This window comes from Megascapheus bottae, chromosome 14 (genome assembly GCF_031878675.1).
Source record: "Megascapheus bottae isolate mThoBot1 chromosome 14, mThoBot2.hap1, whole genome shotgun sequence".
Classification (NCBI taxonomy): domain Eukaryota; kingdom Metazoa; phylum Chordata; class Mammalia; order Rodentia; family Geomyidae; genus Megascapheus; species Megascapheus bottae.
The window spans coordinates 8,835,497-8,851,571 of record NC_143522.1 but is presented as its reverse complement, the minus strand read 5'-3'; the positions used below and the strand labels follow the sequence as shown (position 1 = coordinate 8,851,571).

The 16,075-nt window shown below is 46.9% G+C and overlaps 1 protein-coding gene across 7 annotated transcripts in view; it reads right to left on the bottom strand.

Annotated features, from left to right (window-relative positions):
• The window catches only part of Smoc1 (SPARC related modular calcium binding 1), a 161,391-nt gene extending 147,110 nt beyond the window's left edge, over nt 1-14,281 (bottom strand). For 2 of the 7 annotated variants that reach the window (XM_090344373.1, XM_090344374.1), the window contains exon 1: nt 11,387-11,706. In XM_090344373.1, the coding sequence (XP_090200499.1) occupies nt 11,387-11,485 (99 nt within the window). In that variant the 5' untranslated portion in view covers nt 11,486-11,706. Of the gene's footprint in view, nt 1-11,386; nt 11,707-14,200 lie in introns of those variants that run through there. The other 5 variants (XM_090344370.1, XM_090344375.1, XM_090344376.1 and 2 more) reach the window with 4 other exon arrangements.
• Between the last annotated feature and the right edge of the window lie 1,794 nt (nt 14,282-16,075).

Below are 16,075 nucleotides of genomic sequence, written 5' to 3'. Positions count from 1 at the left end.
CTGGTGAATATAATGTAACCCTTCTATTAATTACAATAAAAAATATATAATAAAAAAGAAAAACATGATCCAGTCTATTGTAAGTCTTTTATACATCCCTTCATCTCCTCTACCCTCATCCTTTCATCCTAGGATAACCACGAACATTGCTTTCATTTTGCTCATAAATTTTCATATCTGTTTGTACCCCTAAGCAAGGCAGTTTTTGCATACTTTCAACCTTTATGTAGATCATAGCATAATGTGTGCATTCTTCCAAAATTTTCCTTTTTTTGCTCACTTTTTTTCAATTAGCTTTCTTTCTTTCTTTCTTTCTTTCTTTCTTTATTTATTTATTTATTTATTTATTTATTTATTTTTTGCCAGTCCTGGGCTTGAGCTCAGGGACTGAGCTCTGTCCTTGGGATTTCTCAAGGCTAGAGCTCTACCACTTGAGCCTCAGCACCACTTCCAGCTTTTTCTTATGTATGTGGTGCCGAGGAATTGAACCCGGGTCTTTGTGCATGCTAGGCAGGCACTCTACCACTAGGCCAAACTCCCGGCTATTTTATGTTTTTATAATTTTTTATTTCAATGTATAGAGGGGTTACAGTTATATTTGCCAGATAGAGGGTACATTACTTCTCACTTTTTTAACTATGAAATTGATGCACACTAAGGATAGCTTTAGGTAGTTGTTTTCAGTGCTATGCAGTAGTCTGTTGAATGTACTACAATGTATTGTCCTATTCTCCTGTGACAGTCATTTAATCATTTCCAGTATTTTTCTAGCACCAAAGAAAGCTGCTATGAATATCCCCACACATGTCTCTTCATAGGCATTTAGGTGCCTTTCTCTAGGGTATGTAACAGATCAGAATTACAAGGTCAAGAAGTGCATACAGCTTCAAGTGTAATTCTACAAAGTGATTGTACTAATTTATATTCCCACCAGCAGCAATAAATATATTTTAACAGTTATGTCCTGCTGAGGTTAATTGAAATCTCTCCTTTCAAGTAGACTGAGTTCAAAGCCAGCTGAAAAAAAAGTGGGAAGCCTGGTGCTAATAGTTACTAGTCCTAAAAGTCAGCCCAGCATGAACAGCCCATTGGATCAGATGTAGACTAGATCTAGAGGTTAAGAATCCTGCTAGATTGAGACATGTCTGGTGGTGTTTTTCAATCATGCATGTTTGATGAATCTTCATTATTTTCCTCTGAGATTAAAAAGACATTCATCATAAACAGAATTAGTTTAAGAATTGCTGAAATACATCTCATAGAAATTAGTCATGCCCAGGTTAACCACCAAGCAAGACCTGTTTTGCAAGACCTATATTATACCAACTTCTTTTGCACAAAGGTGCTCATATATTCTGGTTTGCATTTTACTTCTTTTTACTGTCCAATATATCTTTATAAGGAGAGAAAACATCTGCATTTATTGAAAATTCCATTATTCAATAAACATTTACTAAGCACCTGCTCTTGGTCAAAGATGGAGTCTATAAAGAAAATAAGCCACTTCTCCGTAAGAGTCCTATACTTTGAAAGAATCAGATGCAAGTCACAAGAATGCAATGATTTTTTCCCATGTACTTTCCAAGTGCATGATACTTCCTAGTATAGATACTGTACTAGACCTTTAATAAATATGGAAGGAAGCCAAGCTTGGGCCTATAATACTCAGGAGGCTGAGATCTGAGGATTACAGTTCAAAGCCACTTTGGGAAGGAAAGTCCATGGGACTCTTTTCTCTAAGTAACCACCAAAAAGCCAAAAGTAGAGATGTGGCTCAAGTGGTAGAGCGCTATCCTTGAGCAAATAAAAGCTTCAGTACCAGCATGAAAGAAAGAAAGAAAGAAAGAAAGAAAGAAAGAAAGAAAGAAAGAAAGAAAGAAAGAAAGAAAGAAAGAAAGAGGGGGGGAAGGAGGCAGGGAAGGAGGGAGGGAGGGAGGGAGGGAGGGAGGAAGGAAGGAAGGAAGGAAGGAAGGAAAGAAAGAAAGAAAGAAAGAAAGAAAGAAAGAAAGAAAGAAAGAAAGAAAGGAGCAGGCCAGGCATGGTGGCTCATGCCTGTAATCCCAGAGGTTGAGATCTGAGAATCAAGGTTCAAAGCCAGCACAGGCACAAAAGGACCTAAGACTCTTACCTCAAAATAACCTCTAGAAAATGGGAAGTGGGGCTTGGCTCAAGGGTAGGGCAGTAGCCCAGGCCAAGTTCAAGCCTCATGACCCACAAAAAAAAGAAAAGGAAAGACAGACAGACAGATAGATAGATGTGGGAAGCAGAGTCTTGGCCCCCAAAGTGCCCATGTTCTAGCCCTAATAATGTCATGTTATATGACCAAGAATTAAGTTGCTAACAGAATTAAATCTGCTACCCAAGTGATCTTAAAATAAGATTAATATACATTATCCAAATCAACCTGTTAAAATCAAAAGGGTCTTTAATTCAGTAATAGGGGGAAGAGAGAAGGAGGGAAGGAGGGAGGCAGGGAGGGAGGGAAAGAGGGAGAGGGAGCAAGAGAGAGAGAGCGCGCGCACTGACAGGCAATTATTGGCTCTGAAGGTAGAGCCATTTGGTTCATTCCATGAAGCAAAAAGTACAGACATCTTCTAGAAATTGAAAAAGGCAAGAAAATAAAGTCTCCACTAAAGTTTCCTATGAGAAACTCAGACATGCTGGTTTTCTAGCTGATTGAGATCCTCATTGGACTTCTGATCTGTAGGGTTGGTGTCCTTTAAACTATTAAGTCTGGATAAATTAGCACTCCAGCCAAAGGAAATAAAAGGACTGAACATTATCCACCACCCCGCTCCTTGGGATCCAAAGGCTGTGACCTCCACTCAACAAACCAGAGATCTGAAATGCTGTGTAAGAGGAGCAGGTTCTGATGGTAAGCTGAGTCTGTCCGCATCCACACTGGTGCTGATGCTGCCCATGGCAGGGGGTCCCCAGAGCAGGTAGGGATGGACACACACACTGTCACAGGAGGAGGCAAAGCATAGAAATTGAAAGGATATGATTCTGTGGTAGGGGAAGAGGGGTAGATCCATTGGCAGGATTTTGAGGGACAGAAATGGAAGAGAAAGAGAGATCAGGACATGGTTTTGTGAGGTTGGAGCCTGAAACAACATAGAAGGTATGCTGGGCTGAGCACATTGGGCAGAGATCAATGCTATTTATATGGTGACTGCTAGCCTCAGTTCTACTAGCCTCATATTCTGTAACAGCCACATAAGGCTAACATATAGGACAGTTCAGGTTCAATATTCTGTGTTCTTGTTTTCAAGCAAGGCAGCAGCACTGCATTCCAGAAGGAGTGATTTACATTCTTTTATGACACTTCCCACCTCACTCACTTATTGCCTATTTTTGTGCCCCCTCCTCCATAGGCTTTGCAGAATTTTTTAAGAATAGATAGATCCATAAACATGCACAAACTTTATTGCAAACTCCCAGCATTGTCCTAGAAATACTTGTCTAGTGCTAAAAATAAGCCATTCTAAGAGGTAGGTCTAGTATTTCTCCAGTTAATAGTTAATGATAATAATAATAATAATAATAGCAATAATAAAACTTCATAGAATCTGATCGTGTTGCAATGTTTTCTCAAGGCAGAGTGATAAAGCTGCTGGCATGAGCAATGTATTTGTTTGGCTTCAATGCACCTGACACATTGCCTCATGGGGCCTCACTCTCTCCTCGTCCTCCTGAGGTGGGGGCAGGCTCCACTGAGAGCAGATCTGTCTTCCCTGCGTGGACACTGTCCCTCTCTGCCTCACTTCCCCACTAAAAGGAAAGGTTAAAATGAACGTAAACAATGTCTGGAAATTCACAGAGGATAATGTGTGATTGAGCAATTGAATCCAGAATGCTGTCAGATACAAAAGGAAAACTTGGTTAGTGCTGCAATGACCTGTGTTGCTTTGGGTCCTTATAGAAACAGCTGGAAGTGTTCATAGAGACCCAGTTCTCTTATCCCCTCAGAGGCTCTAGGCAGTACAGAGCACGTAGTATGCACAATGCTAACCCTGTCTAGCAGTCCTCACCAGCAGCTCCAATCGATTCCTCATCAGCAACTCAACCCTTGTCCTCTCCCAAACAGCTTAGCAGTGACAAACACAGAAGGAAGGGGCCCTCCACGCTGACATGTCCCACTACACATACCAGCACTGCCAGCACTTGGCCACTTGAACAATAAATCTCTATGTGATTTGGGGAGAAAGGCTGTTCTGTACCTGGGATGCAGAGCTGTAAACCCCACCTTGTCCCCTGCAAAGAAGGGAAAAAGCAGATAGGTGTTGAACTAGAAACAAGCCTCATGCCTCCACCCACTACTTCTACCCACACTGGCAAATATGACTTCTGAACCCCATCAGCTAATGAGCCATGCCACTGGGAAGGTCTGGGGGTTCGGATACACAGGGTGATTCTCTGAGCAAAGGACAGGAAAGACTGCCCACTGTCTCTTAGTTTCGGCCAGACCATGTTAATACTTATGCCAAGACCTAGCTGGGCCTGCTCTGGGTCTCACTGGTCAACAAAAGACAAGAATCGGCCAGGTGCCAGTGTCTGTAATTACACCTGTAGTCATAGCTACTCGTGATGCTGAGATCTGGGAATCATGGGTCAAAGCCAGCCTAGGAGAAAGTCCATGAGATTCTTTGTGCCAATTAACCAGGGAAAAGCCAAATGTAGAACTGTGGCTCAAGTAGTAGAATGCCAGCTTTGAGTGAAAAAGTGAAGGAACAGCCTCTAGGGCCCGAGTGTAGGACCTAGTACCAGCACACACATGTATACACACACATACATACATACACATGTGCACACATACACTTACACACACGTGCACGCGTGTGGAACCAATGACTATTCCCCAGTGGAGTATCTTGGCTAGGACCCCATGCACATCTGGAAGTGGAAGGGAGAAGCAGTCAGTGAGGAAGGCTTCTCTGACCCCAGGTATTTTTGTTCATTTAGCCTCAAGTGCAAAAAATTGAATTACTTGTCATCCTTGGTTCATCACACACTCAACATTGATTTATACAGGGCTGATTTTTTTTTAACTTCATCAGCCATGAGAACTTTAATAATGGGCAAATATCTTCAAAGCCATCCTTCTTCTTAACCCCAAAGGGAAATTATTGACCCTAACTCAGGTTCTCTATCAATCTACCACCCTGCCTTGCCTGACTTCACCTTGATCCTGTCCACCATTACTTTGATTTTCTTTTCAGATCATCTTATTGTAACTTTATGTATTGCTTCATTTTTTATTTTAGTTATCTTTAAGTTTATAAAAATGTCATCCCTTAGTACAGATTTTACTTAATGCCATATTACCAAGATTCATCAGTATTTTTATGTCTCAGATGTTTAGGCTGAGTACAATTTTCCACTGTGTGAACTGATCATAATTTATGTATCTGCTCTCCCTCTGAAGGGCAGTTGGGCGCCTTCTAGGCTTGTATTATGAACAGGGTTGCATGACTCCTACTAGATGTACTTTCTATTATGCATGGGAATTTCTAGGTCATAAGAAATTCAACCTCGGGGCCGGGAGTTTGGCCTAGTGGTAGAGTGCTTGCCTAGCATGCACGAAGACCCGGGTTCGATTCCTTGGTACCACATACTTAGAAAACACCGGACGTGGTGCTGAGGCTCAAGTGGTAGAGCTCTGGCCTTGAGAAAAATCCAAGGACAGTGCTCAGCCCCTGAGCTTAAGCCCAGGACTGGCAAAAAAAAAAAAAAAAAAGAAATTCAACCTCAGGGCTGGATGCTAGTAGTTCACAGCTGTAACACTAGCTCAGGAGGCTGAGATATGAAGATCACAGAAGCCAGCCCAGACAGAAATTTCCTTGAGACTTTATCTCCAATTAACTATCAACAAAGAGCCAGACTGAAGGTGGTGGCTAAGTGGTAGAGCATCAACCATGTGGAAGGAAAGTCAAGCAAAAATATAAGGCCCTGACTTCAAACTGTGGTCCAGCACAAGAAAGGAAAAAAAGAACTTCAACTTCAGGACATGATGAATGATGGTAAGGTCTCTGCTATTGTGACTGCATTTCCTAGAGATTCTATGAAAATTGTTTACTCTTCCTAGCCTCCTTGACTCTGTTTAAGTTTCACATATCAGCTCTATCAAAATATTTGAATTAGGGTCTTGGCTTACCATCTGTGTAGCAATGAGTTGAAATGTCCTCTGTCGATTAAATATATATATATATATATATATGAACAGCATCTAGGCAAAACAATGACATACTCTGGTCCAGATTCTGAGGCAGGCTGATGTAATAGAAATGGTCTAAAAACTGCTTCACTTTTGGTAAGTACAGAGTACAAAAATGGGCCATGGTGCTTATCAGGCACAAAGACCAGGGTTTGATTCCTTGGTACCACATACACAGAAAAAGCCAGAAGTGCTAACCCAAATATAGTGCTCAGGCCCTGGGCTTAGTCCTCAGGACTGACACACACAATAAAAGTGAGGGACCTGGTGTAGCCAACGCCAGCTTCCTCATCCACAATGGAATTGTTCAGTGCTTCCTCTTCAAGCTTCTCACAATTGCCACAAACTTGTGTATGTGTATGTACACACATGTGTGCATGTGCATTTGTGTGTATTAGTATCAAACATTGAGCTCAGGGTCTCACATTCTTGTTTGACTTTTTTACTCATAACTAGAGCTCTATCCAGCATCTTTGCTGGTTAATAGGAGATTGTATCTCTTGGACTTTTCTACTCAGGCTGGCTTCCTCAGATCTCAGTCTCCCGAGTAGTTAGGATTACAGGAATGAGCCACTAATGCCTTGGAAAATACATTAATTTTTAAGGAGAACAAAAGCCTAAAAATGGAAATCTCTTGTTTTTAACAAACCAAAACCATATTTAAGCAAGAATAGGTGCTCCAGATGACAATCCATTTCATTTCAATGCACGTTTGCAGAATGCTTTATAATGTGACAAGCCTACTGATGAGTATGATGTCTATTATTTCCACAAGGAACTTGCCAGTTTGCTGATTTTCAAAACAGAAGTATGTGTGATGTACCACAGAGAGAGGAATAGGCATGGAAAAGATAAAGACAATAAATAGCCTGATATTAAGATGTTCACTGTAGGGGCCAGGAGTTTAGCCTAGTGGTAGAGTGCTTGCCTAGTATGCACAAAGACCGGGGCTCGATTCCTCGGTACCACATACATAGAAAAAAGCCAGAAGTGGTGCTGTGGCTCAAGTGGTAGAGCCCTAGCCTTAAGAAAAATCTAGGGACAGTGCTCAGGCCCTGAGCCCAAGCCCAGGATTGGCAAAAAAAAAAAAATGTTCACTGTAGAAGTATTGGTAGAAGTTAGAACTCAAGAAGACCAAGGGTTGGCAAGACATAGTAAATCATTCCTGTAATACCAGCTACTCAGGTGGATCATGGTCTGGGGCTAGACCATATAAAAGCAAAAGATATCATCTGAACAACAAGCTCATACTGTGAATTAAATCAGAAAAGTGAAAAAATGAAAACTAGAAAGTAAAGGAGAGAACCAAATGCAGGAATCATTCAAGGTAATTCAATTCTAACCAAGTCAAGAACTATAGAACAGGTTTTAGAGACTTAAGTTGGAGTTGGATTTGAAAGATGGAGAATAAAAATGAAAGAGTGGACCTAAAACAAAATGGAAAAAAAAAACAATTTCTGACCTTTCTGCTTTTTCCAATTTCTGAAACTGCTTAACCCCACTACTTGCTCCAGTCATGCTAAAGAATTGAAGAACTGCCCAGTGCCAATAGCTTACGCCTGTAATCCTAGACACTCATGAGGCTGAGATCTGAGGATTGCAGTTCAAAGCCAACCCAGGCAACTAAAGTCCATGAAACTCTTATCTCCAACTAACCACCAGAAAACTGGAAGTGACACTGTGGCTCAAGTGTAGCCTTGAGCTGAAGGGCTCAGGGACAGTATCCAGGTCCAGAGTCTAAGCCCCACGACTGACCAACAATAAAAAACATCGAAGTGGAGCCTGGGAATCACTGTCCAATACTCATTAGCTGCATTTCTTTTGCCACTCCACAAATGTAGTAAAGTAAATGTCTACCAAGTATCTGGTCCTGGGCCAAACTCTGGGGATACATGGTTGGACAAGGTGATTTTATTCCTCATCCCACTCTCCATCTTCAGGGGCAGTCGACTTGGCCTGACCATCAGCCAGACTCTATCACCCTAGGAGATCCCCCTTCCCCACCACCCCCAGGACATATTCAGCAAATGGTACAGCATTAAAGAAATGGCTGCCTGTCTATAATTAAAAGAATCCTGACCAGCATCCCAGCTAGGGGCAAGTGGTTGCTGACAGCCCCTTCCCGCCCCTGCCAAAATCAGGTGCTTCCTACATAACAGCATCATATAGCTGCTGGCTTCCAGAGTCAAACAAATGTCAAGAATTTTATGAAGGAAGGCAGGAAGCAAATAAGGAGCAAGGATTGGAGTCTACTAGGCCTCCTGGGAGTTCAATTAGTGAAGCAGATAAAGTTAAACCGAAAGGGCATGTTCTCGATTTCCTAGAAAGCCAGCTGGGAAAAGATGCCAATCCTTAAGCCTCTGTCACTCAGAAGATTAACAAAAGAGATCTAGGGGTGCCCAAAGGGAATTCCACAACAAGCCAGATGTTTCTGCTCTCCCTACGACTTCACTGCTTGCAACTGGAGCCACAACTTCTGGAGCCACTACAAAAGCCATGGAAGGGAGCTGGAGTCTTTTGAGATAGGTTGGAATTTAAACATCTTCCTTTAGGTTGGAATTTAAACATCATCCTTTATCACAACAGGCACCAAAGGATGTTCTTATCACTTTCTCTGCAAACTTGTCTGCTGCATCTGGGTTCAGAATTTTCTCATTGAGCCATCTGTGTCTTCAACAAGCACTGACAGTGCCCCTGGTTGAATAAACACTCCTTGCAGCTGCTGAGGGGTGTAGAGAGCACACAACCTTGATATCCATACAGACTGGGAATCACCACCCAGAGCCACACACACACTAAGAGGTGATGCAAGGAAGGTAGTGAGCCCAAAAGTCACTTTTCTATCTGTAAAATGGTACTAAAAAGGCTAATCTTTTCATTTCGGTTTTTGTAAGCACAAAGGATAGTGTAAAGCACCCAAACATTCATCAACAATAGCTTTTATGGTTGATTCTATGCACAATCTCTATATGTTCAAGACAGCAACTTCCCTCTGATACTCTAAATACACATGCACATGTGTACATGTATGTAAGTGCATGCATGTTGAAGAACAAGATGAGAGCAAGAGGGAGAAAGAGAAGTAGTTGGGATTATAACAAGCCTATTTATAGTTTCTGCTTCTGCTCTATTGCATCTAGCAAATTAGTAAACTAAAGAAGTAGAAGAAGCCAGGTAATGTTCACCTGTAATTGTGGCACATGGGAGGCTGGGGCAGGAGGATCAAGAGGTTGAAAGAGCCTGGATACATAATGAGCCTCTCTCTGTCTCTCTGTCTCTCTCTGTGTCTCTCTTTGTCTCTGTCTCTGTCTCTGTCCCTCTTTCTCTCAGAGCAAGAGGAAGAGAAACCTAACCAAACTGTTTCTCTTAAAGTCCCCAGCTTTCAGCCTAGGAGTGACTTTCTCTGGTTTCAGGAGACTAGGAAGGAGAGCCATATGGCTTGAGACATGAGACATGGCCCACAGCAAACAAGCCCCCCACCATTTGTCAGAGGGCCTCTCTCCTTCCGACCCTCCTGTGGGCGGGTATCCAGATTGCAGTCCGGGTGCTCTGGTCTGCATCTCTGTCTTGACTGTTCCTAATTATTGGAAAGAACACCATGGCTCGCTTGCCTGACCTCAGAGTTTAAGAGCTTCAAGTCCTAATATCGGACCAAGCAGCTTTATTTAAAAGGCATCCTCATCTGCATCCATAAAAGTCACTCCCAGAGCCCCAACTTGCCCTGGCTTTGGGAATGCCTGCTGTCGAGGATTTATGACACACCCTGGATCTAATCTGCTGCACTTTAACTGCTGCTGTTGCACATCTGGTCATAAAAGCAAGGGCTGGTCCAACACTGAGGACAAACACTTTTCTTTCCTCAATGGCTACAAATCTGATCTCACAGTGATAGCTGGACTGGGATGTAACCAATTCAGTTCATCAAGCTTTGCAAAACTTTTCCTCCACCCAGAAGAGCTATAAAGATGATTTTCATACAGCAAAACCTATGGAAAAGAAAAATGAGAAGAAAGAAACTACAATCTGAACAGGTGATTAACTGAGCTAACTATCCAAGAAATGGGGCTAAAGGAGATCCAGGAAAGAAAGTTGGTTGAGGGGCTGAACTTTATTTTCATAGAGAGTCTACCTACTTTCATGAAGACCCTCAATGCTACCAGCTGGGGACAAGTGATACCCCTAATAAACCCCACCCTCTGCACCAGAACTCATGTTTAGACAGAGAATGCATAACTTGAGGTTAGCCAAGACAACTACTCGGTGATTTAACAGTACTTTTTTTGTTTGTTTGTTTGTTTGTTTAAGAAGTGAAACTCTTTATTAGACTAATTGGAGGGGGTGGGGAAGGCAATAATCTAGACCAGAAATGAACGCAATACAGTGGGTTCTAGGAGATCTTACAATGCCCTGGACAGCCTGTCCTGTGCACAGAATTGGCACGTTTGAGATCGGTCAGAAACTCCAATCAGACCAAGGTTCAACAAGTAGTCATTCAACATTCCGGCAACCAACCCTGGGGAACCCAGGGGAAAAGAGAGGCTGGAAGACCCGCGCAGCTCTTCCCCACTCTCCACAGCCAAGGACCACCGCCGCCCCCGCTCCTCCTCCTGGGCCGAGCTAGTGGGGTGGGGGGGGGGACCATTAAAATTATCTGCTATGAGTTTTATGAGCCGCGATCGCTTTTTTTTTTTTTTTTTCAACAACAACAACACAAGGTCCTTGTGTGTCTCGCGGGTAACCTAAAACTCTCCAGGCAGACCTTCCCCCTTCCCCCTCCCCATCACCCCCTCTCCTGCCGCCTGCCAAGAACGCCGGCGCGCGGGGGCCGGGTGCAGTGAGACCACAGCGACGCCCTGCTTGAGCCCAGGGCAAGATTCCCCGGGGCACCGGAGGCGCCTTTGGGGGGGAATTCTGGAGCAAAGTGCCTCCATCGGGGAAGGGATGAGAGAGGAACGCCCACCAGTGACAGTCCTGGGGGTGGAGGTAGTGGAGCGGGAAGGAAGGCATTTGAGCACTTTCTCCAAGAACCCCCTCAGGAGACTGGATCCTGGGGTGGGGGGGTTGCACACGAAGTCTGACCCCTCCCTTTGCCCTCCTCCCTCCCACCCGGGACCTGCGAAGGGACCTCGCCTCCCTCCACGCAGGTGGGCGCACGGCCGGGGACGCACTTACCCTGGGCCCCGTGGTGCGGTGGCCACCCGCCGGGGACAGCTGCGTCAACAGGAGCAGCCAGGGAGACGCGAGCCACGGGACGCAGCGCGCGGGCAGCATGGTGCCAGCCGGGCCGCGGGGCCGGGGGTCGCCGGCGGGGCAGGGAGGGGCGGGGCGCAGCGCGTTCCCCTGCCTTCCTTCACACGGGGACCCCACGCGACCGCGGGGAACTGGCAGCGAGCTGGCCGAGGCTGCGTCCGGAGGACGCGGTCCTGAACCGCGAGGGCGGGAGCGGGAGCCGGAGCCGGGGCCCAGGCGTGTGCTCGGAGCGCGGCGCCGGCGGCGGGCAGCGCTCGGTCCGGCAGCGGCTGCAGCAGGTTGGTTGCCGGAGCCTGGGCCATGGGAATTCCCGTTATAAAGGCCCGGGAGGGATGGGGCGGGGCTCGGCAGGCCTGATTGACGGGCCGAGAAGCCCATCGCAGCCGCGCCTCGGGCAGGTGAAAGCCAATGGGAGAAGCGCAAGGGGGGGCGTCTGGCGCCCAACCTCCCCCTGCGGGGCCGCGACGCGCGCCTCCACCTGGGAGCGGGCGCCCGAGCCCCCGAGGTAAAAAGTAACTTGCTCTGGGCCCCGACGGGCTCGCGGCCGGCCGAAGGGCCCCCGGCGGGCTCGCCAGCCTCGGCACGAATCGCGTGTTGGCTGGGTTTTCTTCAGCGCCGTGCGTGAGGTGCCACCGCCGCCTGGGGAAGGGGCCGGCGAATCTCAGAGCCCCGCGTTCTTCTGATGACAGCGCCGAGGGGCGAAGACGCGGGGACGCGGCGGGGACGCTGCCGACCGCCGAGGCCACCTGGGCGTGGCCGGGGAGGTGGGCGCTCTCCGGGAAGCGCCCCAGCCGCGGAGCGGACCCCAGGCACCCGCCGGCCGGCCAGCCTCCGGGTGGCCCTGGGGCGGAGGGGGAGGGCGTGGGGGGAGCGGACGTGGGCGGGGGGGGGGGCTTGGTCTCCAATGGGGAGAGAAAGATAAGGCTTTGAATGAGGAGGGGCCCTCTGTGGGTGCAGATCCCCCTGAGACAGTCCAGGGAGGGGAGAGAGAAGGGGGACAGGGAAGGAAGAGAGAAAGAGAGGAAGGAAGAGAGGAAGAGAGGAAGGAAGAGAGGAAGGAAGGAAGAGAGGAAGGAAGGAAGAGAGGAAGGAAGGAAGGAAGAGAGGAAGGAAGGAAGAGAGGAAGAGAGGAAGGAAGAGAGAAAGAGAGGAAGGAAGGAAGGAAGGAAGGAAGGAAGGAAGGAAGGAAGGAAGGAAGGAAGGGAGGAAGGAAGGAAGAGAGGAAGGAAGGAAGGAAGAGAGGAAGGAAGGAAGGAAGGAAGGGAGAAAGAGAGGAAGAGAGGAAGGAAGAGAGGAAGGAAGGAAGAGAGGAAGGAAGGAAGAGAGGAAGGAAGAGAGGAAGAGAGGAAGGAAGAGAGGAAGAGAGGAAGGAAGAGAGGAAGAGAGGAAGGAAGAGAGGAAGGAAGGAAGGAAGGAAGAGAAGAAGGAAGGAAAGAAGGAGGGAGGGAGGGAAAAAAGAAGGAAGGAAAGAAGGAGGGAAGGAGGGAGGGAGGAAAGAAGGAGGGAGGGAGGAAGGAAGGAGAAAAGAGAGAGAAAAGTGGAGAGAGAAGGAAAGAAAGAGAATGGGGAGAGAGGCAACAGGGAGAAAGAGAAGAGTGGACAGGGAGAGGAGAGTGAGGAGGGGACAGAGAGAAGATGGGAGAGGAAGGGGGACAGGAGGGGGGAGAGAGAGACAGAGACAGAGATGAGAGAGAGACAGAGACGAGAGACAGAGACGAGAGAGAGACAGAGACAGACGAGAGAGAGACAGAGACAGACTGAGACAGACGAGAGAGAGACACATAGAGAGAGACAGAGACGAGAGAGAGACAGAGACAGACAGAGACAGAGGAGAGAGAGACACACAGAGAGAGACAGAGATGAGAGAGAGACAGAGACAGACGAGAGAGAGACACATAGAGAGAGACAGAGACGAGAGAGACAGACGAGAGAGAGTGACACAAAGAGAGAGACAGAGAGACAGAGAGAGACAGGGAGACAGAGACAGAGAGAGACAGAGAGACAGAGACAGAGAGAGAGAGAGACAGAGAGAGAGAGACAGAGAGACAGAGACAGAGAGACAGAGACAGAGAGAGTGACACAGAGAGAGAGACAGAGAGACAGAGAGAGACAGGGAGACAGAGACAGAGAGAGAGAGAGACAGAGAGAGAGAGACAGAGAGACAGAGACAGAGAGACAGAGACAGAGAGAGTGACACAGAGAGAGAGACAGAGAGACAGAGAGAGACAGAGAGACAGAGACAGAGAGAGACAGAGAGACAGAGACAGAGTGACACAGAGAGAGAGACAGAGAGAGACAGGGAGACAGAGACAGAGAGAGACAGAGACAGAGAGACAGAGACAGAGAGAGACAGGGAGACAGAGACAGAGAGAGAGGGAGAGAGAATAGGCCTCTTGACCAGCCCGGTGCCTAGGGAAGCAGGGCCGGCCTCGTGCGCGGGGCGGGGCGGCCCTGCCAGCCCCGGGTGGTCGCAGGCCAGCCTGAGGAGGCTCACCGCTGCCACCCCAGCTTCCCGCCAGCACAGGGTGGGCCAGGGCCTGCGCCCAGAGAGATCCGACATTCCCTTCGCAGGTGGAACCAGCCCGTGTGTTACGTCCTCGGGGACGGGGCCACCCTTCGCAGGGAGCAGTTCCTGCTCCGACAGCCTGCAAGCCACAGTCCGGCCCCGCTGGCCCAGAGGTCCTGACAAGCTCTGCTCCGGGGCTGCTTTCTCACGGGTTCTCTAAACAGGCTTACCCCACGCGGGCTTCCAGTTTTGCTGGCCACACGATGCAGTCAGCCACGTTTCTTTGCCTTGCCCCATCTCCTCAGGGAAAAAAAAAAAAGGCCCAGAGTGGGTGTGGGTGCTGGAACAAGAACCCCCAATCAGAAATGAAGAACACGCGTAAAAGAGCTAGTCTTCCTCCCCTGCTGTGTTCTGAGGCCGTGATCCCGCGACTCTGGAGCCGCTCAGCAGGGTCTGCCACCTAGTGGTGTAACGGGACACAAGATTTTCCTTGTCCGAGGTCCAGTTTTCTCCTCCTGTAAAATGGGGGTGAAGATAGCAGGCATGCCATGAGTTGTTGCCAGGATTAAAGCGCGTAGAGTCGGTAAAACCCTCAGAGTGGTTAAGTTATAAATACCACTCTCCAAGGTGAGCAAATACAGCAGTGGTACTCACTGGAGACTATGTTGAAAATGAACTATGCAGCTTGTGTGTGGGGAGGGATGTACTGGAAGAGAGAGAAGGAAGGGGTGACATTGTCCAGAAAGAAATATACTGTACTCATTACCTGACTTATATAACTGTAACCACTATACATCACCTATATAATAACAATAAAAATCAGAACAAGTACCATCCTTCAGATTTGAAGACGAAAGCACAATGCCCAGACTCTTTTCTCCTCAGAATGATCATGCAAAATTGGTCATGAGTCCCTGATTACAGGCAGGAAAATGGGCAAGCCATGAGGCTGTGATTTACCTGGCCTTCCCTTAGTCATCAGATGACAGAACCCAGTTTGAGGTCAATTTTCTAGAGTCTGTATCGGCTTCTGCCATAGGAGAGCTACAACCTCCAGTCCCTGACTAGGGGTTCACTGGCAACTTCTTCCACAGCCTACAAAGGTGAGACTTGTATGTGTTTTGCCAAACCTTCAGAGGGAAAAAAAAAAAAACAGCCAGGCTCATATCTTCCTAAAAACAGCCCTCATGCTCTGGCATCCTGGGAATTGTTGCAGCTGGACTTGTGACATTTGTTCACTTGTGTGCCGAAGACAGCCCTTAGAAAGAAGCCACCAGGGGTCTGACAGGATAGGCAAATGCTGGGCTCAGCAGCAGCTGGGCAGGTTTCTTCCAACGCTACCCACCTGGTCACCATGAAGCATCCATCAAGCTGGTCACCTTTCTGGTGTTAGAATGATTGATAAATCTGTTGTGTAAGCAGATATGCTCAGATGGCCCCTTTGTATTTGGCAGCGCAAAACCCACAGGGAAGAAACATTCCAAAGGCCCTCTCCTTCCCTGACACAAAATGCTGCTTTCAGCCAGAAAGCATATTTCCAAGTGGTCACTGGTCCAAAACTCTATATTATCCTGGACTTCAACCCTGAGGCTTAATTTAAAATATGAGCAACTACTTTCCAGATCATTTGCTCAAGAAAGTATTTTCTTTCCCTCTGGTTGGCATGCAGGACCTATCGTAACAGTGGCCAGTGTTCAAATAATGCATTTTCTTCTCCTGACTCCTTCCCAGGCCCAGAGAAAGTTTAGAAATTCCAAGAGCACCCCTAGTCCCAAAGAACATCTCTCTGCCAGAATCAATCTTCTTATCCAAGTCAAAAAAAATTAAAGCGAAATTCACAAGTTCTTTCTTTCCCAGGAGACCAAGTTTATGATTGAAAAGCAAATCAAGCTAACCTGGCAACTGGTCTACCCACTTTCAGTCACACTCCTCGTCCTATGGGACTTCTGTTTGCAAGGGGATAGTTCACTAGAAGCAAAATAATATTTCATATCACACACTGGGGGCCTCAAATATATAGTCCTAGTGAGAAACACCAGTTCAGAAATGTGTCTGTGTTTCTGTATAATTTGTATATTTATAGTCTTGCCTTTTCTCTTATTCAG